This window comes from Lissotriton helveticus, chromosome 12, assembly GCF_964261635.1.
Source record: "Lissotriton helveticus chromosome 12, aLisHel1.1, whole genome shotgun sequence".
In the NCBI taxonomy this organism is placed as follows: Eukaryota; Metazoa; Chordata; class Amphibia; order Caudata; family Salamandridae; genus Lissotriton; species Lissotriton helveticus.
Genome location: NC_136073.1, coordinates 900,548,985 through 900,572,767, shown reverse-complemented (window position 1 = coordinate 900,572,767; position 23,783 = coordinate 900,548,985). Strand labels below are relative to the sequence as shown.

General features: G+C 46.5%; 1 protein-coding gene across 1 annotated transcript in view; it reads right to left on the bottom strand.

Moving 5' to 3' along the window:
* Positions 1 to 12,601: 12,601 nt before the first annotated feature.
* The window catches only part of SPAG7 (sperm associated antigen 7), a 54,285-nt gene continuing 43,103 nt past the window's right edge, over positions 12,602 to 23,783 (bottom strand). The window contains exon 7 of the mRNA XM_078670978.1: positions 12,602 to 14,906. Coding sequence (XP_078527104.1) covers positions 14,791 to 14,906 — 116 coding nt within the window. The 3' untranslated portion in view covers positions 12,602 to 14,790. The remainder of the gene's footprint in view (positions 14,907 to 23,783) is intronic.

The following is a 23,783-nucleotide window of genomic DNA, read 5'->3' as shown; positions in this document are numbered from 1 at the left end:
CTGCTTAATTCAGAAACTCTGTCCATCACCACCCCTTGTTGTTAAATATCCCTCTGAGAGTCAGGCGCTGCCCTAGGGTGTTTGGTTCCCAGTGAAGGACAAATGTGTCATGTTATTTGTGCAGGCCTCACTGATGCTGCCTCGTTTTCCAACAAGCCCACGTTGCTGCTTGGCAGATGTCCAGGACCAGAACTCCATGTGCTAACGCAGTGGTCGCACCCTTTGCTCTTGCGGAATGAGCACGCAAACCTGTAGGGCTGCTTCTTGGCCAATGTGTAGCTGAGTATAATCCATCGGCAGAGGGTTCGTTTCTGCACGGCCGTCTCTTTTTTAACTCCAACATATCCCGCGAAGAGTTGATTGTCCACCCGAAAAGGTTCTGTGTGGTCAAGGTAGATTGTCAGTGCTCTTTTTGGGTCCAGCAGGAGTCTCTCCATGGTGGTGCTGCTGTCCATGAACTCCTGCAACAGCCGTCCCTGATGGAGGGTAGAAAGATCAGTCAGATCAGTCAGAGCTCCAACAGGAAGAAGCGGAGTCCAGATTCTGATAGAGCCCAGAGGCCTCTGATCCCCCACCAATCCCAGATGGCTATCCCAACCCAGAAGCGACCCATCTGTCATTACGGTCTGATCTGGTGGGAAAGGAAGATAATAATCTTTCTAACGGTCACAGAACGCTGACCGCTCTCCTCGGCAGTTACCATCGACCACGCCGGTTGAGCTCTGCCATCTATTCTCTATCGAGTTTCACGGAACGCGAGGCGAGATACAGATCAGTCCTTGCCAAACCGATGAACTTTATGACCCCCGACATGAATCATTAACGTGCGGGTGAAATAAATAAATACTACATGTACGTTTTTAACCGTTCAATTTAAAGAAATGAAAATAATATAACAGAGGGGGAAAAGGGATCTTACGTGACGGAAAGCGTCCTTCGATTCCATTTGGTTGCACATCAAGCAGCTTCAGAAATCCCTCTTTTTATCGATAGGAAAATTGTTAATTACGCCCATAGCGGAATGTTAAATGCTTGTCCTGGAAACAGGCATTAATTCACCATATTATTGATGGTCGAATAATAATTTTTATTCCTTAGATATATAGGTGTGGCTCCTGATGAAGGCGTTGGTTCAAACGCCGAAACGCGCGTCGAGTTATTAATGATTGCCACTCTCTTTCTTTGTGGTTGTAATAATTTACATTAACCTTGATAAAATATTGAATGTAATTTTTGTTCTATAATCTATATGGTTATTTTGATTTTTATGACTTATTTTTAGTATTGTACTATCTTGTGCATTTGAATTTTCTTTTTTTTAATAAATTGTGTACATTTGTAATATGTTTTTATAAAGAATATTATTAAAACGTTTTAAAAAAAATGTTTTTAATCTTTATGTTGTTTTGTTGTTTGGTATTGGTTTCTCCCTGGGTTGTTATTACTTATGCGTTTTTATACACACGGGAAAGGAAGAAGGGTCTGTCGCTGACCCAACTGAGGTTCGTTAACCACCACTGCAGATCTTTTACAGTGCCCTCCGAGATCTGGATCATATCTGAAAGATACCCGGATGTTGCGCCCACTATAACTTCAGGTCCCACTGCAAACCCCGCAAATACCAGCGGGCATGCATCACAAGCAAGATGCAGGAGACCATGAGGCTCATCAACCTCAGAGTCAGTCTCACCGAAACCCAGAATAGAGGCTGACACATCGGTACCATATCTTGGACTCGCAGTTCAGGAGGATAAGCCTGAAACAGCCGTGTCCAGAACTGCTCCAATGAAAGGGAGTATCTGAGAAGGAGTTAGGTGCGACTTTGGCACGTTGATAGTGAACCCCAGCGAGTGCATGAAGTCCATTGAAGTCTGGAGGTGGGAGAGGACTGCCTGGGGTGAACTCACCTTTAACAGCCAGTAGTCGAGATACAGGAAGACTGGCACTCCTGATCTTTGTAGATGAGCTGAAACCACAGCCATTTCTCCCTCTTCAAGAATAAATTGAGAGGGCACAGCTCTAAGATAGGACAATGGCTTCCGCCCTTCTTGGGAACCAGAAAGTAGCGAGAACAACGACGACAACCTACTTATGAAGCCAGCACCCTCTCTATGGCATCCTTTGGCCAACAGAGCCACCACTTCCTGGAGGAATAATGAGATGTGGACTCAGTCAGCCTCTGGCTAGTTCGTGGCATGGGTGGAGGGTAGTCACAAAGTCAGATATTATCGACCTCAAGTGGTGCAGGCGATGGCGTATTCCGACTACCACTGGATGCCCATGATGGTCAGAGGGCAAACTAAAGAGGCTTAGACATTGCGCCTGCCTGGCCCAACCTCCGACTACCTAATCCACAAGGTTTGTGGGTACCACAAACTCTGCCACACAGGGCAGGAATGCTTGCGTGCCGTGGTGGCTGGGCGAGTAGACACATAGCTGGAAGCCCCTTCCATGGCCACGAAAGGCAGACTGGGGTTGGCGAGGGGCCATGGAAAGGACCAAAGACCTAGCCAAAGCTCTGCTGTCTTTGCAGCACCCCAGCGCAGAGTCCACCTTGACTCCAAAGAGACAGGAGCCATCAAAGGGCATATTCATGAGCGAAGCCTGAACATCCCCTGAAAACCCAGTGGTTCTCAACCAGGCGTGGCACCCAAGGACCACCAACACAACCGGTCTGCCTAGTGAGTCTGTTGCATCCAGCCCACAGTGTTTGGCGGTATTAGCTCTGTCCCTCCAATCAGCGATAGCTTGGAAGAGTATGGCTCAGGGCTACTCCGAGACCATATGCAGCACTTGTGCTACTGAGTCCCAAATTGAATGGGAGTATCGGCCTAAAAGGCAAACTGTGTTGACCCACTGCAGTCAGGCTGGCAGAAGAAAGCATCTTCTTTCCCAAGGTATCCAGTCTCTTGGATTCCATGACGGTGGCGTGGTAGAGAATGCTCTAGGATTTACCCTGGAATTGGAGGCTTGAACCACTTAGCTCTCCGGTTTGGGGTGCTGGGTGAGGAAGATGGGGTGATGGTGTGGTAAATAAATAATTAATTACCGGTTCTATTTTTCAGGATACTCTAATAACAGATAACTCAATAAATAAGAGTCAAGATTCGAGGTAGCTGAAGTATACAGGCTTTAATCAGGCATAAAAGGACAGGAACAGGACAGCCTGCATGGGAATAGGATGGCAGCTGCCGGGGGCAGGATCTGGGAATTGGCTGGCTTTTAATAACAGTGCATTAATATATATACTAAAAACAATTACATTGCATTCAATACAGTAGGCGTAGCAGTAGGCGGAGTTTGTAGCAGTCGCGAAAGATAAGGGCAACATGATGTAACAAGAAGGCGTGTACAGGGCGTATACATAGACATGTGATGCAAACGTAACAGAATATGTCATAAATGGGGCGGAAACATGGAGGGGGCTACCTGAGCAGCTGGGACCTTTAACCTAGTGGTGCGCGCAAACTGGCAATGACGTGTTACCAGGGAGAACTGGGGGCTATGACTTCTGCACTAGAAGAGGAGACGAAAGTCTGGAGGGTCAGAGCGACATGTACCTAGGTATATCTAGTATCTGGTGTTTATAGTACATGTTGATAGAATCCAAAAGTTATCAGGGTAAAGGCTAACAGACACTAAGACTGGTGCATGCATTATTCTAAATGTATTGCATGTGCGAGGAATATTCTATGAATATGAATACAGTATTTCTCTTACATGGAGACATAAAGGCTAGACCATGACGGAAACTATTGATGCGATTCAGTAGCTTAGGAATGCAGAGAAGGAGGGCTGGACTGATAACTAGAAACATAACATACTCTTGGCAGACTGGGAGGCAGAGCCAGGCCTAGCCGGGCACTGCGAGGCATGAAAGTAAGTGAAGGGTCAGGGATACAGGTGGGGGCTGTATCGCTCCTCGGAGAGTTCAGGAAACAGGAGCTGAATCTGAGTCCGGGCCCTTTTGAGGCCTAGAAACGGGGACAATTCAATGAATTAACGTGCACACTGTAAAACGTGGCAACGTAGCTTTACATAGGCCTGATATTCGTTATATTCACGAAAATTGGAAACTGGCATACTAGAGATGGACACAACTGTAATTGCGTCTTTAATCGATCAGAGGGGAATACATGCATATCGATCATGCACATATAACATAAGATGGGGAACACGTAGGCACATATGACATGGCAAAATTTACTTTTCCACATCCCCTCCTTGTGCCCTACGTTTCCATCAGGAAACATCAATATTCATGATACCATCTATCATTTCATATAGCATCATTTGCTCGTCTCGAATTGTCTTGGAACGGGACTTAGGACTAGGAATACAAGAGGTAGCACAAATGCCGCAAATCGCAGGGCCACATTGTATACAGAGGCAGCAACTGAATAGGATCATTACTGCAATACCTAGAAATGACAATACTTTCCATCCCCAGGCAGATATGATACTCCAGAGCCAACCGGACCATGTCCAGGTGCCTGGATTCTGGTGTAACTGATGGGCAATTTTATGAAGTCTGGTTATAGCTGAATAAACAGACAGCGCGTTATTAGGAATGAAAATGCAGCAACTAGATCCGATGACTCTACATGCTCCTCCTCTATCGGCCAGTATGACGTCAAGAACGAGACGATTTTGGAGCACAACAAATCTCATAGCAGATTGCTCTTCGGTTAAGTTACCTAGAGCAGAAGTAGTCTCATTCACTACTGCTTCAAGGGTTCTGGTTAATCTACGTATTAACTTACTATTCTGGACAGGTCCTATAAAGAAGAAGAAACCTTTATTAAAGTCTTGATACTGTTCTAGAGCAGTTTCAGTTTGATCGACAATTGGGGACTCAATCTCCCTTCTATGTCTGACCTGTACTAGTTGTGTGTTTCTGTGATAATCAGATGGGGCTAGAAAAACTGGTGGCAGTAGGAAGGCAATGTAACATGTTCCATCCCAATCGAGGGGCAGACGAACATATGCGGTCTGACCACAAACAAAATAAGAATGACGTGAGGCTTTGAAAATAGATTTCCCACTGTCACTATACTTGACAGTAGTAGTACAATCACTATGTCCTACATGTGCGGAACCATTCTTTCTGACACATAATTCGCCTTTGACTGGTAGTACTGAAATAGCAGGTAAGTCTGGAGTAGTATCAGACTGAACATTCAATACCATAAAATTCGAAGAATAATTACCTAAATTATATACTTCATTTTCTAGATCTAACCCTGTTCTATGGGGGAGACCTTGCTTGTCTGGAAAACATGTTCTATTCAGAAGGGACATATCATTTGAAGATGACGTTAACGTGGACCATGCTCCACACGAACCATTATGTGAAAACGGATAAGGAAAGAGTGGCAGAACTCCCTTCGGTGTCTGGAAAGGGGGGAGTCGACCACACACCCAACAATTAGTGGCATTGCTGGTCTGGTGTGAATAGTGTAACATTCTTATAAATGTATTATTTCTCATAGCAAGACGATAGGATAACTCGTGAGGAGGCAGATCACTAAATGTGTGCTCTACTGTAGCATTAGAAAACTTATTTACATGAGAAATTGGAAAACATAAATGTAATGCATAACTTGTGCAGGTAACCATCAAACTTAGAAACAATAAGAAACTTAGAAAAACAATACATCGTATAGAGTTTTGACTAACTCTCTCACTATGGGGGTCTATCTCATACATGTCAGATACCTGTCTAACAGTTTCACCCGAGAGGGACTTAGACAATTAAACTGGCTGACTTATTTTGCTAGACCGGAGCTTTAACTTATACTCCTGTTGCGGAGTTTTCTCTAACAGGGGAGGCTTGGATTCAGAGTCAATTTTTAGGCAGTCCTTAGAAATGTTCTTGGCAAATGTTTTTATACGCAATCCATGGAATTTCTTGATGTGGGACAGGTGGACCCACCCCTTGCGGCCTTCCAACTTCACGGCCGTGCGGGTGGTCAGGAGGACAAGTCGCGGCTCTTTCCAGCGAGGCTCCAGCGGACTTGAACGATCAAAGTTCCTTACAAGGACAAGGTCGCCTGGAATGACCTCATGCGGTTTCACTTCGGTATTGTCTGGAAATGCAGCGGCAACCTGTGAACGACAAGAGTGTAGGGCAGACATCAAGGAAGCTAGGTAATCTGTCAACATATTACTGGAAACATCTGTAATACTGCGGGGTCTAGGTGTACCCCACATATTTGGGGGGCGGCCGAATACGACCTCGTACGGGGACAGACCTGATCTGGAATGTGCAACCATCCGCATAAAGAATAAAGCAACTGGCAGGGCAACTAGCCAGTCTACACCTTTCTCTTTACATGTCTTGGCAATACGGATTTTCAGGGTCTGGTTATGTCTCTCTACGAGACCGGCTGCTTCAGGATGGCGCACACAATGGAACTTCCACTGGTACCCTAACAAAAGGGAAACATGTTTCATTAACTCGGATGAGAATGGCTGGCCGTTATCAGAATACATGACCCTAGGGAGTCCATAGCGGGGAAAGAATTCACGAACCAACTGCTTGGCAGTGGTCGCGGCTGTATAATCTGGAACTGGATATGCTTCTGTCCACCTGGACAAAGCGCATACAACTACGAGGACATACTTGAAACCTCGACATCGCTCCATCTGAATATAATCCATCTGGAGGACTTCAGAAGGGTGGTCAGGGGGTTGGAATCCACCTTGTTCCACCGGGACACTTTTACCTGGATTGAATTGGCAACATATCATACAAGTACGGACTTTCTGCTTGGCTGCAGCTCGTAAGTGCTTGTTGAACCAAAGGTTCTGTATACTGTCTAACATAGCTTTTTCTCCTAGATGTGCTGGACTATGTGCGGTATTAATAATGACTTGAACCATAGAGTCGGGGAGAAACCATGTGGCTTTTCCCTTCGTCAACCATCCTTGATCTGTCTGGACCCCTCCTTGTTCGGACCATTTCTTTATTTCTTCGGGAGTAGCATGTAACTGTATGTCTATGACATCTTGTGTAGGGTCCTTAACTGTCATACAAGTAGTCTGTTCTGGAATGGATGTCTGTGTCTTGTTAACTGGAATGTCTGGAGTCTGAGCTGTAAGCTTGGCTGTTCGATCTGCTAGATCGTTACCTTGGGAAATGATGTCAGTAACTTTCGTATGTGCCTTGCACTTCATGATAGCGATAGCTGTCGGTAAATGTATTGCATCTAACAGAGCTTGAATGAGGAGACCATGCTGAATCTTGGTTCCATGAGAAGTCATGAAACCTCTCTCCTGCCAGAGTACTCCGAAGTCGTGTACAACTCCGAATGCGTAACGTGAATCTGTATATATGTTTACTTTCAGGTTCTTGGCACGTATGCAGGCTTGGGTCAGAGCAACTAGCTCTGCTGCTTGAGCAGACAGGATGTCAATACGGTGTGTTTCTATAACTTCAGTTTCAGTAGTCACTGCATACGCGGCTACTAGTTCTCCTGTACTAGTTCTCATACATGAACCATCCACATAAAGTGTCAGGTCGGGAAGTCTAGTTCTACCTACATACGCTATTCTGGTGGGATTCTCGTCTTCTACCTCTTCAGTATCAGTGTTGTCTTCTTTCTCGCTTACTTGTGCTGCTTTGCGTTTCTCGTGTAACCTTATTATTTCCTTACGAATTTTCTTGTACATACTGTCTATACTACTGAGTGTCTTGTGTCTTCCCTCGGCTATATGATCACTCCACTTTGTCAGAATTCTCATTTCGATCGGATCTTTAGTCGGACAATCTTGTTCCCTTACTAAACAATTGATTAGAAATTTTAATAGCATGAGCTGGGTCTCAGCTTTCCTTAGAGACATGATTTCGCCAATACTTCTGGATCGTCTCCTGTACGGATGAAACGATATATTCTGTCTAGATCTTCTTTCATATTCGGTAGGGTGTCCAAATACTCGGTCACCCGTCTTACACGCAATGAATATATAACCATATTATCATCGCCTGGGACTGGATCATAACGGCATTCGGTGAGAGCTCGTCTGATATCTGTAACGGACTGATATTTGGGCGTACGCTGTAACGCACGTTCATGTAACTCGACTAACGTTACACGTTTGTGTGGCGGCGGGGTACCAGGAGGACCTCCCCCCGCGGCCCCTATACTAGAATCGTCGACTGATACTCTTCGTGCTGGCAGAGTGACCGATGTAGCGGGAACTTGTACTACGGGCTGGACCGGGGGTACCGTAACAGGTGCTGTAACAGGTGCCCCGGTGGCTGGAGGAACAGGAATTACATTATTTACAGGAGCTGGCGGAACAGGATTTGCATATTCTGGGACTGTGTCGTCCAAATAGGACGAGAGAAAAATATCAGCTGCGGTCGGTTTGTGACGTAGCTTAATCGGAACCAATGTCGGCGGAAAATTACATGGTGCTTCCGGGGTTGCTTTTGGCAAGCCCTCGGCAAGAAGAGGATACATACCCTTAATAAGGGCATTTCTCTGTCTGTCTGACTGTTCGGCTTTAACTCGTTCACCTACTTCGATTAATTCCCTTTCTTGGGCTCTTTCTGAGGATTCTCTACTTAATTCTGACTTTCTGATTTCTTTTTCGGTTCTTTTATGAGATTCTTTGCGCCATAACTCGATGGCATCTTTCTGGGACTGTCTGGATTTCTTTTTCCATAATGCTTCTTCTACTCGCATGATGCACTCGGCATCCCATGTACCTGATACAGGCCATCTATATTTCTCTTCTAGATCTTTAGTATACTCGACCCATAAGTCTAGATATAATATGGCACTTATGCCATGTTTATGATACATAAAATGACCTGGACTGTCCCTAGGCGGGACTGGAACTGCTTCTTCGAGCAGACCTTTTCTGGTTTTTAACTGACGTAACTTCGAGAACAGAGGCATGACTTAGACTGGAATCTGGACACAAATACAATACACGATAAACACAATAATAACTTAAGAAAACAAATCACTCATACCACGACATTAAAAACACATAAAATAACATTTATAATAACAGTTCGGACAGAATATTACCTGGAATACTGAAAACAGAATACATGAATTTCTCGAGAACAGAACTTACTAGAACAGAAACTTACTAGAATGACTAGATGCACTGCTAAAACAGTACGAAACTTACCGGTCCCATAAAGAGACACGTCAGGACCCGCATCCACCTAGGTGGACACTTCGTGTTGGATCTGTGTACCCAAACCCACGGACCAGAGACAAACTAATTGACCCTGTCTAGATACTACCCCAGCAACGGTACTCACCGGGCAGCAAGAACGGAAGGCCTCGGACTGGACTGGACTGCTACGACGACGGACGGACGAACTTCGGACTTCAGTTACATTACAGGTGGGCCTCCGGATACCTCGGACCTTGGACTCTTGGCTTGGGCTCTGGTCGGGACTCGCCGCGTTCCTCCACCGCCTCGTCTGGACGCTGGACCGCAACCTCCGTCTCCTCCGTGGGCCTGAGGGATACTTGAAGCAGAAATATCTGCACGTGGCCGGTATGGTTCCGTCACGGCTGCAGAGGATCAGGGGGCCTGCGTGGCTTCTCCGGCGCGTGGGGAAAGGGCAAGTCCCTATTCGGGCGCCATTATGTGGTAAATAAATAATTAATTACCGGTTCTATTTTTCAGGATACTCTAATAACAGATAACTCAATAAATAAGAGTCAAGATTCGAGGTAGCTGAAGTATACAGGCTTTAATCAGGCATAAAAGGACAGGAACAGGACAGCCTGCATGGGAATAGGATGGCAGCTGCCGGGGGCAGGATCTGGGAATTGGCTGGCTTTTAATAACAGTGCATTAATATATATACTAAAAACAATTACATTGCATTCAATACAGTAGGCGTAGCAGTAGGCGGAGTTTGTAGCAGTCGCGAAAGATAAGGGCAACATGATGTAACAAGAAGGCGTGTACAGGGCGTATACATAGACATGTGATGCAAACGTAACAGAATATGTCATAAATGGGGCGGAAACATGGAGGGGGCTACCTGAGCAGCTGGGACCTTTAACCTAGTGGTGCGCGCAAACTGGCAATGACGTGTTACCAGGGAGAAATGGGGGCTATGACTTCTGCACTAGAAGAGGAGACGAAAGTCTGGAGGGTCAGAGCGACATGTACCTAGGCATATCTAGTATCTGGTGTTTATAGTACATGTTGATAGAATCCAAAAGTTATCAGGGTAAAGGCTAACAGACACTAAGACTGGTGCATGCATTATTCTAAATGTATTGCATGTGCGAGGAATATTCTATGAATATGAATACAGTATTTCTCTTACATGGAGACATAAAGGCTAGACCATGACGGAAACTATTGATGCGATTCAGTAGCTTAGGAATGCAGAGAAGGAGGGCTGGACTGATAACTAGAAACATAACATACTCTTGGCAGACTGGGAGGCAGAGCCAGGCCTAGCCGGGCACTGCGAGGCATGAAAGTAAGTGAAGGGTCAGGGATACAGGTGGGGGCTGTATCGCTCCTCGGAGAGTTCAGGAAACAGGAGCTGAATCTGAGTCCGGGCCCTTTTGAGGCCTAGAAACGGGGACAATTCAATGAATTAACGTGCACACTGTAAAACGTGGCAACGTAGCTTTAAATAGGCCTGATATTCGTTATATTCACGAAAACTGGAAACTGGCATACTAGAGATGGACACAACTGTAATTGCGTCTTTAATCGATCAGAGGGGAATACATGCATATCGATCATGCACATATAACATAAGATGGGGAACACGTAGGCACATATGACATGGCAAAATTTACTTTTCCACAATGGCAGCATGCATTTGTCCTATTCACAAGAGCCCCTGTGCAGACTTGGACCAGGCCCCAAGTAGGACGTCCATGAAAGCTTCATTAAACAGGAGAGGAGGGAGGCCAAGCCAGAATATTTGGGGGTCCTCGGTAACGTCTAGGGGCTGGAATTCATAAGGGTCCAGTGGCCTCTCCCAGTCATCCTCTAGTTCTAGGACATCGGAATAGGATGGAATGTCACCAGTAAGCACCGGAGTTGGTGTCGGACGACACCCATCCTGCTCAGTGTTGGATTCGTGGCGGACTATGGGGGGGAAGGGGGGGCGCCACTGCCAGGCACGTCAGCAGTGAGGCTGGCGCCTGGTAAAGTCGAGGTGACTCAACCGGCACCGGTCCGAATCCGAGGGGCGCAGAGTGTGAGCCTGCCGGCAGAAGATCAGTAGGGGTCCCTCCTGAGCCACGGGAAACAAAGGTGCTACAGTGGGGACAGGTCACGGAGGTGCATGGCCACATAAAATTCACAGAGTTGGGCAGAGGTCGCTCGGACTCTTGGAAACTCTGGCGCGGGCACGGCCCAGGTGCAGGCTCAACCGAGGAACCAGGCCTAGAATGCAGACACCCTCTGGTCACGTCGGATGACTTCGACAGATGGGGCAAAGTCGAAGACCCCTCTACTTCTTGTTCTTTGGGACATGTGGAATTTGCCCGGACAACTTAGAGTGCGATGACAAGCTCTGGGAGTGGCTCCACGACTGAACCCGGAATTTTCATCTCCACTGGGATTGAAACCGCTGCAGTCTCGCGTTGCGCAGCAAGGAGCTTGAATTACTTCTCCCTCAAGGCCTTAGGGTGCATGGCACGACAACGGACAGAAGTTGTGGTCCTGCTCGAGGAACCAGAAGCAGATGAGGTGTGGGTCTATCACTGACATTTGCCGGTGACAGGCATCACAGGCCTTAAAACCAGGCTTCCTTGCAGACATCCCTGCCACACGAGGAGGCAATGTCCACAAAAAGGTATAAATAAGGTAATTCAAAAAGTGACTGGGGAAGTTCTTCTCCAGATCTGTGCTGACTGGCACGGACAAAAAATAGCTGACGTCAGCACACTGGGATGGCGCCTCTATCGGCACAGCACAAGTCACTTCCAGCGCGGAGGACGCCACACAGCCAAATGATGGCACCTACCGGTGTGAAGGGGTACTGCTCACAAAAAATTTCCAGATATAGTCTGATGCCTGGGGATTATTCTAAGGTAAGGAATTTGCAACTAGAAGTTTTTATCAGATAGCATTTTGTTTGAAACATTCCCTAAGGAGAGCTGCTTTAGGCAGCGATTTAAGAAAGGCCCAGTCCTAACCGATAGAGAAAAATCTTCGAAGGATTAATGTTAGCTCGTGTTCTTTGAAGGAAGTTGGGAGGCACAAATACTCCGTGTTCATTACAACATAAAATATCTTTTTTTATTTTTATTATATTGCGTGAAGCATTTAGCTTATCTAAAATAAAAGCTTAGTCTCTGGACAAAAACAAACTATGTTGGAGACCTTTAAATCCCAAGAACATAAAAATTAAATCTGATACGCCAGATTCCTTCACTGGGCTCCATTGGTCAATGGCCTTTGAATTAGGATCAGAGATCTAGAGTGTCCAAGGTTTGGGGGGCCGGTGGGTACACTGATCTGCTGCAGAGAACATTTTTAGCTTTTTTAATAAAGAAAATGATAAATTAACAATGTTGCCATCAGTGGTGGATCAGAGACACAGATACCATATAATAATTGAAGAAGAAGAAAAAACTCTTCCAAAGAAACTAATAAGTTCCATGTTTATTGCCACACAAAATCTCAAAGATTTGTATACAATTGTACTGTTTAAAATGTGGTTATCAACAATTTAAATACATTTACAGAGAATAATATAAAAACAAAGTAGACATTTTTTACCGCCCACCCTCCCTAAAAACGCAAGAGCCACCAACAAATCAAAACAGAGTCGCACAGAGGGGGGGTCCCAGGTGTACCCCATTTGGATTTCCTTTCATGCCCAAGAGTTCTGCTTCCACCTGTAACATCTGCAACCACTAAATAGATGTGAGATCTGGGCCTGAAAGGGAGACAGACACCCCATCTCCCTTTGTTTTTCCCCAGTGCCTGGTCTGGGTGAGCACCTGATATTACAGACAACTAAAACGGAATAAAAAGAAAACAAACAACTCTGTCTCAGTGCGAAAATAGAAAATGCAAATACTATTCAACTTTGCTTCAGTTTTAAGGTGATGAGCTGAGGTTCTTTTGCAAGATCAGTAATTAAAAGGGTTAAAATAGCCCAGCTACCAAGAACTAAAAGGCATATAAAAACATCACATGGTTTCCCCATCTACTGCCTTACTTTTTACAAAAGTCAAAGATTGACTTTGGTGAATATTATAAACACGTTAAATAACTTATCAACTTGGCAAAAACAAATTTACTTTTAGGAAACACAGTACTTTTTGAGCTAGCTTGGTACCCAGTGAAAATACCTGCTGAGGAGCTTCAAAGGGACAATGGTCTCCTCGTGATCAGGTGATGAAGCAGGCCCAGCAGATACAGATGTAACCAATCCGAAACGCATGGGACTTTGGTATGGTGTGCGAGATGTGGAAGCATGCAACGGTTGGACAGTCCTCCGAAACATAAGCACCGTAGCATCACGTCGAGGTTGTTTTAGGCCTCCCCCTCATATGGCTTGAACATTGACATATCCTTAGTCTGCATGGATCAGGTTTTTTCCAGACTTCTTGTTTGAATTACACGGATACTGGATTTGCTGTGAGGAGGCGAATGAATCAGTCTGTGACGGCTACACTTGGTGGTGCTATTGCGGGAAGGATACTGCCCGTTGGGTGGTCATTTCTTTCTACTTCAGGATGAATCATACTGGAGACCACCTTTAGTGCAGTGATAGCAGCAGGGGCAGCAATGATGCTCTAAGCCAGGGACAAGGAAGAAAGTATGGCAATGAAATGTTTCTAAAAACTTTCGTCTGACTATAGGAAATGTTGTCATTCCGCGAGTGGTCTCCTTAAAGCAGACCCCGCCATGCTGAAACGTATGGGTTTCAGAGCTGCACCCTACCCGAGAGGGAAAACAGACTGGGGGATGTGGAAAGAAATCTCTCTCCACCAGCTGAATGTTCTATCAAACTTTTTGTCCTCTCTCCACTTCAGCAGGGGGCTGAGAGTTCCATATTCTTGAGATGGAGGGGAAACACTTGAATAAAGCAAAATGCAAGAATATCTATGGGAGAGGGAAGAAACCAAGACACGCAGATTAACAAAACAAGGCCTTAGGGAAGACTATGAAAGAAATGCTATCTATGATGGTTTGAAAACCAATTTAAAAAGACTAAAATAAATAGAGCGCCGGCTCTAAACTCACTCCTTTGCGACAAATTCAATAAAAAGACCGATGTTCTTTATAATACTGGTAGCTCTCCAAAGGCTTAGGTACTACAGAACATGCCAATATGGTGCGGGCTAGGCATTTCCATTGACCCAGTCCACACATCTCCAACAATCGCCAGCTGGACCTGAACTCGGCAAAGGCAACAGCAGCCAGGCTTGGATCTCCTGGAGAACTTGGCTCTTGCTTAAAAGATGCAGGTCTTTAAGGCTGATGAGACGTGCAACAGGTTCAGGCAGGTTTAACGTGCCCCCCCCCCACCCCTCCTCCCCCAATAAACCTGCAAGTAAAAACCCTGTTTGCACCATGCGAGTCAGGTCTATTTCTCACTCTGTATCCCTGCCTTTGAGCCAGGGGAGCCCCATGCCAACATTCAGACGTCTAAAGGAGGTAGTTATTGAGTGGATTCCAGCAGGGATTCTTTCCATGTGCAAGGGGTCAAACAGACTTGTAAATAAAACGGCCACTGTCACCCAGTAGGGCTCTCGGATGAAAAGAGCGATACAAGAGCCATGGTGGTCTTCAGCCCTGGTGGACATCTCCTTCCCAAGTTTAAGAGCTGCTGGCACCAGGGGTGTCCTCTTCAGACTGCTTCAAGCGCTTCTTAGCTCGGATCTCATTCATGGCGACTTCGATCGATCTTGTGTCACGTTTATTGGCCACTGGCACTGTAACGAAACAAAGGAAGACTACAATTAAGCAAATGCCAGTATATTTGAAACTCTCCTACAGAAATGCAAAAAATAAAGCCCAACAAACGGAAAGAAATACAAGCCCCCGCTACCATCTTTGAAAGTGCTACAGGCAAGTCATGTTTTCAATTTGTTGTAAAAAACAGAATCTGCAAGAAGAAGCCACTCTTCCACTTCAGGATCCGAAACACAGCAGCCAGGCCAGCGACATTCAATTGTAGACAAAGAGCATTGGAACAAGCGTAATCCTGAATCGCATTCAAGACACTCTTACTACTGGGCAAGAAACAAACCTATTACAGCAGGCTCAGAGGGAACGAGCTCCGCGAAATGGTCTTACCTGAAGTCTTAATTGCGGACGTTTCTGAAACTCCAAAGACTCCTTTGTCTTACACTCTGCTGGGGTAAATGGACAAGACTGTCCTTGGTCTCATAGAATAATCTAGGCTAAGCACCTCTCACTCCTAAAGTCTATTTAGGCATATTTAGGCAAAATTCCAATCTTCCTGACGTAGAGGGTGCATCTGGGAGGCGTGTAGCTTCTCCGTTCCCCACACATGGTGCTTCTCTTAAATAAAGTCTCTTTGGAATATTTGTCAGACAAGGTGTTGAAAAATGATATCCTAGACAAATGGCTGAAGCAGTCCCCTTGAGAGTTCCTTTCAGTCTCAATCAATCAATCGGGGTTTTATAAAGGGTGCTACTCACCGGAGAGGGCCTCAAGGCGCTGGTGGGAGGGGTGCGGGGGCAGAGCTCCGAATCAGTCGAAGAGCCAGGTCTTGGGGCTCTTCCTGAACCTGAGGGGGGCCATGTAGATGTTGAAGAGCATGGGGCTGAGCGAGGATCCTTGGGGCACTCCACAGTGGATCTCTGTGGCTTCGGAGAGGAAGGGTGGGAGTCTGAGCCTTTGGGTTCTGCAGGAGAGAAAGGAGCAGATCCAGTCGAGGGCGGTTCCTCGTATACCGGCGTCGTGGAGTCTGGCTGCGAGAGTGCACCGTGAGACTGCATTGAAGGCTGCGGAGAGGTCTAGTAGGATGAGGGCCACAGTGTGGCCCTGGTCGAGTAGCATGCAGATGTCATTGGTGGCGGCGAGGAGGGCAGTCTCAGTGCCGAGGTTGCTGCGAAATCCAGACTGGGAGGAGTCGAGGAAGGCGTGCTCTTCGATGAAGGTGGTCAGCTGGGCGTTGACGAATCTCTGTGACTTTGGCTGCGAAAGGAAGGAGAGAGATGGGCCAGTAGTTTTTCAGGTCCGTCGGGTGGCCAAGGGTTTCTTGATGAGGGGCTTCACTTCTGCCCGCTTCCAGTCGTCGGGGAAGATGCCAGCTTCAAAGGATGCGTTAATGATCCGGCCAAGTTCAGGTGCTATGGCGGCGGCGGCTCTGTGGTAGATGTGCGGCGGGCAGGGGTCCGTGGGGGCTCCTGGGTGGGTGTTTTTCATGGTCGTGGCAGTGTCTTCGGTGGTAGCAGGTTTCCAGGTGGTAATGGTGGGCTGGTCTGACTCGCAGTTAAAAAAATAAATATCTGACCGAGTGGAGGCGGTTAGGGGGCTACTTCGTTTCTGAATGGCCAGACTTCGGGTCATAAAATGAGGTTGAGAAGTTGTGACCTCCAAGGTTTTTCCAATGCTATTCTGTGTACAAGTACACTGCTTTGTAACACGGACTATTGAGTGTCCCCTGTCTAAAGATGGTTCATTTGTTATATGTATTTGGTGATTTTACTGCTGATTAAAAGTGGTCCCGTTACACGTATTGCTTTGTGGTGATATAAAGCAGCGTGAATGTGTATCTTCTGGCAACTAGTAACCAATGTAGGTTCCTCAAAGCAGGGGAGATGTGGACGTGTGGCTTTATATGTAGTAGTAGTGTGGTGGGAGAGTTCTGAATCAGTTGTAGTCTTTTCATAGTTAAGGATTATCCGAGATAAAGGCCACTGGCGTAATAGAGTTTAGACAGAACAAGAGAGATAGTAGCCTGGACCTTGCGTGAGAACCCGGTGGTAGGGAGTGATGCATTTCAGAGTTTATGGTAATGAAGCTTGATCTTGCTAACTTATCCACTTGGGCATTCACTAATAACTCGGAGTTCATGTTCATTCAAATGGTGTCCTACTTTCTTGGATTCTTTAGGAAGTGATGGCAGGTCGTAAGGCTGCGGGTAGGTCATCATTTTTCAATTCACCACATGTGAGTAATTCAGATTTGGATGCATTCAATTTGAGGTGGCTCCATCATCCACTGATCAATGGCTCTGAGGCAACTGAAGATTTGAGTTCCCAATGTCTTTAGGGATTTTCAGTTTAAGAGGTATGTGTGTGTCATCAGTGTAGTTATAGCTGAGCTGAAATTCTGATCTTCACCGGTAAGGACTTCATGTAGATGCTGAAAAGCATGGGTGAGATGATCGAGCCTCGAGGGCCCCCTGATTTTGTTAAGTACAGTTTGGATGAGAGAGGGGGAAGTGTGGATGACATCTGTTCTGTTTTGACAGTAGGATGGGATCCAGTCTAGGGCAGTCACCCTTACAGTGTTATGATCAAATATGTTGAAGGCAGCTGAAAGGTCCAAGAGAAGGAGTGCAGCGACCCAGTTCCAGTCTACTGTGCTTTTAAGGTCATCTCAGAGAGCAATGTGGGCAGATTCTGCACCTCTTCCTGTACGGAATCCAGTCGGAAAGTATGGAGAAGTCTTCAATGAACGGTAACATCTGGGTGAATGCTGCTTTTTCTATCAGTTTACCCAGTAAAGGTCCATTTGCAATCGGTTTGTAGTTGTTGAGGGGAGAGGGGGGGGGGGAATTCATGTGGGTCCAGGTTTGTTTTCTTAAAAAGTGCATACATATGCCCTTTATTAAAGTATTCTGGAAAGACTCCTGTAGTTAAAAAAGTATTAATGATTGTTCTGACTGATGTGGCAGCAGAGGTGGGCAAAACATTTTGGGGAAGATTTGCGGTGGACAAGGGTCAGAAGGGGTGCCGGCTGGCCTGCTCGGTTTACCAAGATCCATAAGGAATATGTCACTTACCCTGTAAGCATCTATTTGTAGCATGTAGTGCAGCAAATTCATGTGCTTAGTATAATCCTGCTATCTAGAGTTGGGCTCGGTCGTTTGCAACTTGTTTTTCTTTGTAGAAGTTTTTCGAGTCACGAGGTATAATGACCCCTGCTATAGTCAATTGAACATGATCATCCGCTCCTTTGTTAGCTTGTTTTTCTCCGGCATCAGGTTCGGACATCTACCTCAGAGCTCCAGGATCGAAATTTTGGCACGGTTTCACCAGCCTTTTTGGTGACCGATACATCACCCTTACATGGAGACTAGCAATAAAGCTGGCAACTTACTGGTTTCCTGCAGAATTTTACATCCGCCCAGGCTCATCTCCACTTCTACTGAACAGTTTCAGCACATCTTCCACTTGACGCACACAAAGTGATGGAAAAGACTCCTTAGGGAACTATCAGGATTCAAGGTTAACTTGGGTAAATACGTTATTCTAAATCTGGGGATTCCTCCAGAAAAGGTGCTTGCCCTACAACATCAATTCCCGTTTCTGTGGACGCAGACTGACATAATATACCTTGGCATCAGATTAGCGCCCACCATTGCCTGAACGGTTACACTCAACTATGCGACGTTGTTGGAGCAGACGGCCAAGGCGCTGGACGCCTGCGTCTTGCAGGGTTTGGAAGGATCGTGGCTGTGAAAATGACAATTCTTCTGCGTATTCTTTATACTTTTCAAGTGATTCCCATGTCTCCACCGCCTCAGGCGATTAAGCAATTGCAGGTTCTCATTACTAAGTTTGTGTGGCGTGGGAAGAAGCCGCGGCTCTCACTCGCCTAGATGGCATGCCCAAAAATGCAGGGGGAGGGGGATTACCGTTGATTGGGGAATACTATCAAGCCACATGCCTCAGATACTTAGTGGAGTAGAACAGCCCATTGTCCAGCAAACACTGGAACTTTATGGACCAGTCTGTCGCTGGCGTCAACATATGAAGGGAACTATGGTTACCCCGCAAGCATAGGGCTTGGGGTCTTTACTCTTCTCCTGTCACGTCGCTGACGCTGAAGATCTGGGATAGGGTGGTGCTTAAAAAAGGCTGGACCTCGTTTCCCTCACCGATGACGCCCATTGTAGATAATCCTGATTTCCCTCCAGGTCAGGACTCTACGGTATTTCAGCGGTGGCGGGAAGACGGCTGTAAAAGAGTGGGGTCCCTCTTTGACACAGAGGGGCTGATCTTGTTTGCTCAGCTCCGACAGGACTATGGCCTTCTAACTACTGACGAGTACCCCTACACTCAACTATCTCACTGGATCGCGATGCCCTCCAATTATGCTAAAATGTCCAGACCTCTTACCGTGTTTGAAAAATGGTTGGTCCGCAAACAAGATGACTGTCGTCTTATATCCGAATTGTACTCTATGAGAATAGCAGGTCCCACTGGGCAGCGTACAAAAGGTACAGGTACGTTGGTAAACAGAAATAGGCAGGCCACTATCTCCTAAGGAATGGGAACACATCCTATATCATACCCATCATACAGCGCACAACACAGCTGGAGCGGAATCCTCCTTTAAGATTTTCTCCTACTGGTATTACACGCCGTTCGCATCCACAGGTGGGACAAAAGCAAGACAGACCTTTGTTGGAGGGGATGTGGGATGTTGGGTACTTTGGCACACTTGCTGTGGCACTGTCCGAAATTACAACGATAATGGACAGAGGTCCTTGACAACACTGATGCAGTGTTTGATATTTCATTGCCCTGTGCACCAGAATACACCCTCCTTGGCCTCTCAACCCAAGATCTTCCCATTAAAATCCATACGTTTAGGCAAATAGCCTTAGCGCGATTGGCAGCTAGACAGGTCATCCTAGCTCAATGGGGAACGACGTCGGAGACTTAACTGCTGTCCTGGATACACCGACTATGGTACCTCTTGGCTATGGAACGCATGCCTCTTGGGGTGGAGGGCAAGGGGAGGGATTTTGCAAAATTGTGGGTGCCCTTCTTGCAGCGGTCGACCCGCGACAGTAGGGAAGTCACTTGTCCCAAGTATTTGCAGATTCTTTATTTATTACCATTGGAACGGTTATCCGCTGCTCAGTCATTGTCAACATAAACATATAGCTTTCTCAACAACTATGAAGCTTGAATGAACATAATGAGGCAATAGCTGGTGCGGAGATGGTGGGGATGGGAAGGAAGGGTTAAGGTGGGATTTTGCTTTGCTATTCTTTATCAAGTGTTATATTTGTATGTGTTTTCTCCTTGATCAGTTGCATCCTCCAGATTTCCGAAGACAAAGCACCAGCCCTTCTCATTACGCGGCCGGCCTCCGGGTTGTTGGCAAAAAACGCTGTGTAGTATTATCTTATGATCGACTCCGCCGGCCTATGAATGTAGGAGGAAGCGGTGTACGATGCTTTTGTCTTCCTCCAATAAAAAGAAACAAGATTGATTCCTAAAGTACCCAGGGTAGAGGTATACCAGGGGTCTCATGAGCGGCAGCATGTACTCTGCCACCCATGGGATTCCACTTGAACTGTGATTACCGGCCTGCCATTGCAGCCTGTGCGAGTTGGTGCTTGCACCACTTACAACAGATATACGTTTCCTTATATATAAGGTCAGACACTACACTTAAAACCATTCGGTCACTCCTATGGCAGGCTCTTCAGTCAAGAGGGCAGGGTGCTTGGTTATAAGTGTGAGGGTTCCCCTGCAAGAGTAGGCTACCCCTACAAACCCCAGAGTCTATTCTCCAGGCTTTGTAAGTGCAGTCAGCTACTTTAATACATATAGTGGCTATAATTCATCATACCCCAATGCCGATTCCAGTATTGGAAGTATGATTCAATGTACTAGAGGGGCTCCCTTGGGGTACCTCCCTGTTCTACAGGTAACAGCCTTTCAGGGTCTGACAGCAAGCTAGTGCTGCTGCTGACCCCAGATATGATTCTGCCCTCCTGCTGCTCAGCCAAGCTCGAGCAGGGGTAGGTAGAACAACTGGTTTCCTGTCACAGAGAGGTGTGACCACCTCCAAGACTGCCAGCGGCACCCGACTGCTTTGAAGGGCACATTTGGTGCCCTCCTTAAATACTCCAGTTTGGGCCAGTTCAGAGAGACCTTGGCTCCCGCTCTGGCATGAAACTGGACAAAAGACATGGGAGTATCCTCCCTGCTGTCCAGACCCTCCTCGTACTCAATGGCTTACCTGTGGGTGGCTCTTCAGATTAGTCGTGGGACAAGCCTCAAGCCTGAAACTACGTCACTCTTCGACCGTCTGGACACTTGAACTTTCCCTGGAATGGAGACTCCATTAAGGAAGACTCCTGTTGCTCCTCGTCTCTCTGTCCTGCAAGTCTTCTTCGTCGTTGCCTGTGTTTCTTCCACGATCTTCAACAGACCTATGGGCATCAAGGACACTCAAAGAACTCTCCCTTGGAATGAAGGAGTCACTCCCCTACATCTGCAGGCACCACAACAAAGCTGATCGGTCTGCTGCTCTGGACATCCCACGGAATTTGAAAGGCTCAGCAACACCGGTTCTGCCACTCCCTCAAGGTCGGACCTGACCTCTCTACAAACGCTGCCTGTATGTAGGACCCCCACCCAAAAGGGATGCAGGGAGGCAGACTCTCCTCGGAGCAACTTCCCCGACGAAGGCTATTAGCCGAAATGCATTGGAAGTTTTTGTGGTGATTAACTCAAAGAAAATGTAATTTTATGAACTTATGAATTACCATTGATCCATATGGAAGTATGAATAAAATACTTTGGATATAGAAAACGACTGGTTTCAACGAACTATTTTCATTGTTGAAGGTTTACTGGTGTTTCCAGTACATGAATCAGTGCCCTAAGAGACACCCACACAGTCTGTGTCGGTGCTATCTTTTTGGTTTGTCTTCACACTCCCGGGCGGGGAGTGATCTTAGGAGCACGATAAAATAGAATACACCATTGAATTAACTAGCAGTGCACAGCCTCCTTTCTACGTTTTATAGGAAGCACCACAAATTATCTTAAAACTGAATTTTTGTCTTCGAGCAAAAATTAACTTGGACCCTTCCTAGCCCAACGCTAGACAACAGGAGTGTACACAGCATGTGATCTAGAGCAGCGTAGGCTACAAAACCTATGCATCCCAAAAGCCCACCACTTCACCTGATCTCTGAGGCACCAGAGATCCAAGTGATTATGATCTGGTATCCCAGTGTCTGGTCAGGGGTACCCAGTAAGTACACAATCCATTTGACCAGTTTTTAGAGCCCAACTACTAATTCAAAACCCACCTCATACCTGGTTTTAGGTAGGAGCAGATGAACTACAAAGCCAGTACTCCTTAGGACGGTCTTAGAATGTGTTTTATTTCCAGGTGCTGCATCTCAAAGTCAACTGGCGGCACTCCCGTTTTTACAGTGGCGAGGGCATCCAAGGGAGTCACTGGTTTTATTGGTCCAAGTACATGGCCCTCTAATTAGCCTGTCTGTGCCTAGATCTTGCTGTAGATCAGGTCAGATCCATCTAGCAGTCTCCGTTCAGCTCTTGGCGAGCAGGCGTGACTTCCTTCTCACCACAGCTCAGGAGACATCCTGGGCCTCCCATTTCTAGGCCCATTATGGAGGGAGAATGGCAACGATGCAGAGGATCGACTTCTGAATCAGTATAGCCTGCCTGACACTGGTACTCAGGACCTCTCACTGTCCAGATGACCATGAACAAACAAGTACTGGATGAGGGGTCGAATACTTACACCTCTTAGTGGTCAAGGCAATGCCAGAGCCACTCTGAGCATCTACAAAGTTTATGTGCCTCTCCAAAACTGGGATGAGCATCCTATTCCTGATTCTACAGACCCCTGAACCAAGAGACCCCACTCTCTGCAATGGGTAATATGGGTGGAAGGAATGCTTAAATTAACCTCCGTCACTAATAATTTCTTGGGCCACATACCGGTCCATTGCTATTCTGCACACCATGCCACCTCAGTTTGGATCTACAAATCAGCCATGACCCTGCTCCAATGGGAACAGTCCAGCCTGAACTGCCAAGCCAGGTCCTACCTGAACCAGAACAGAAGGAACCAGGGACTGGTTTCGCCATAGTTAGGGCTCTTCAGTTGGATATACCTTGGTTCCAGTGGCACAGTATGCACGGGACCCATGTCTGTGCATACATGTCTCACTCAGGGACATGCACTAGAGTATACAAAAATAGTGATGAATGGAATGCTTAAATTAATCTCAGTCACTGGTAATAACTCCGGCTGCATCCCAGTCCATCGTCCGTGGGAGAGGTGTGGAGGATATGAAGCAGAAGATGGACAATTTTCATACAAGGCAGTAGAAACCTACTCTGGATAAAAAAAATGCCCCCATCTACTATTTATCAAAGGGTTCAGGGAGTGGAACAGAAAGTGTACATGCTTGCTGCTTTTCAGAGACAGACGGAGCCAGTTTATACGAAGGAACCCCCCCCCCCACACTTTGGGCAGCACGTACATGAGGATCAAACGGACTCCAACATTCACGAGTCCACCCATGACATGAAAAAAAACAATGCATATCACAATTATGGTGCAGGTAGGGGACCGCATAGGAGAATAGAAGGGCATTTAACCAGGTACACCTATGTAACTGGTCTACCCTCCGCCACGGCAGTGCCTGTTGTCAGGGGGGAGTGAACGCATTGAAGGGGCTCGGAGTTTACTTGGGTAGAAAAACATAGGATATGGCAGAAAACACGCAACGGTGAACAGCACAGATTTACCAAACCATCCACACGAGTTTCTGCCAAGATAAGCAAGTTTAAGCAGAAGGTAAATAAATGATTACCACCGGA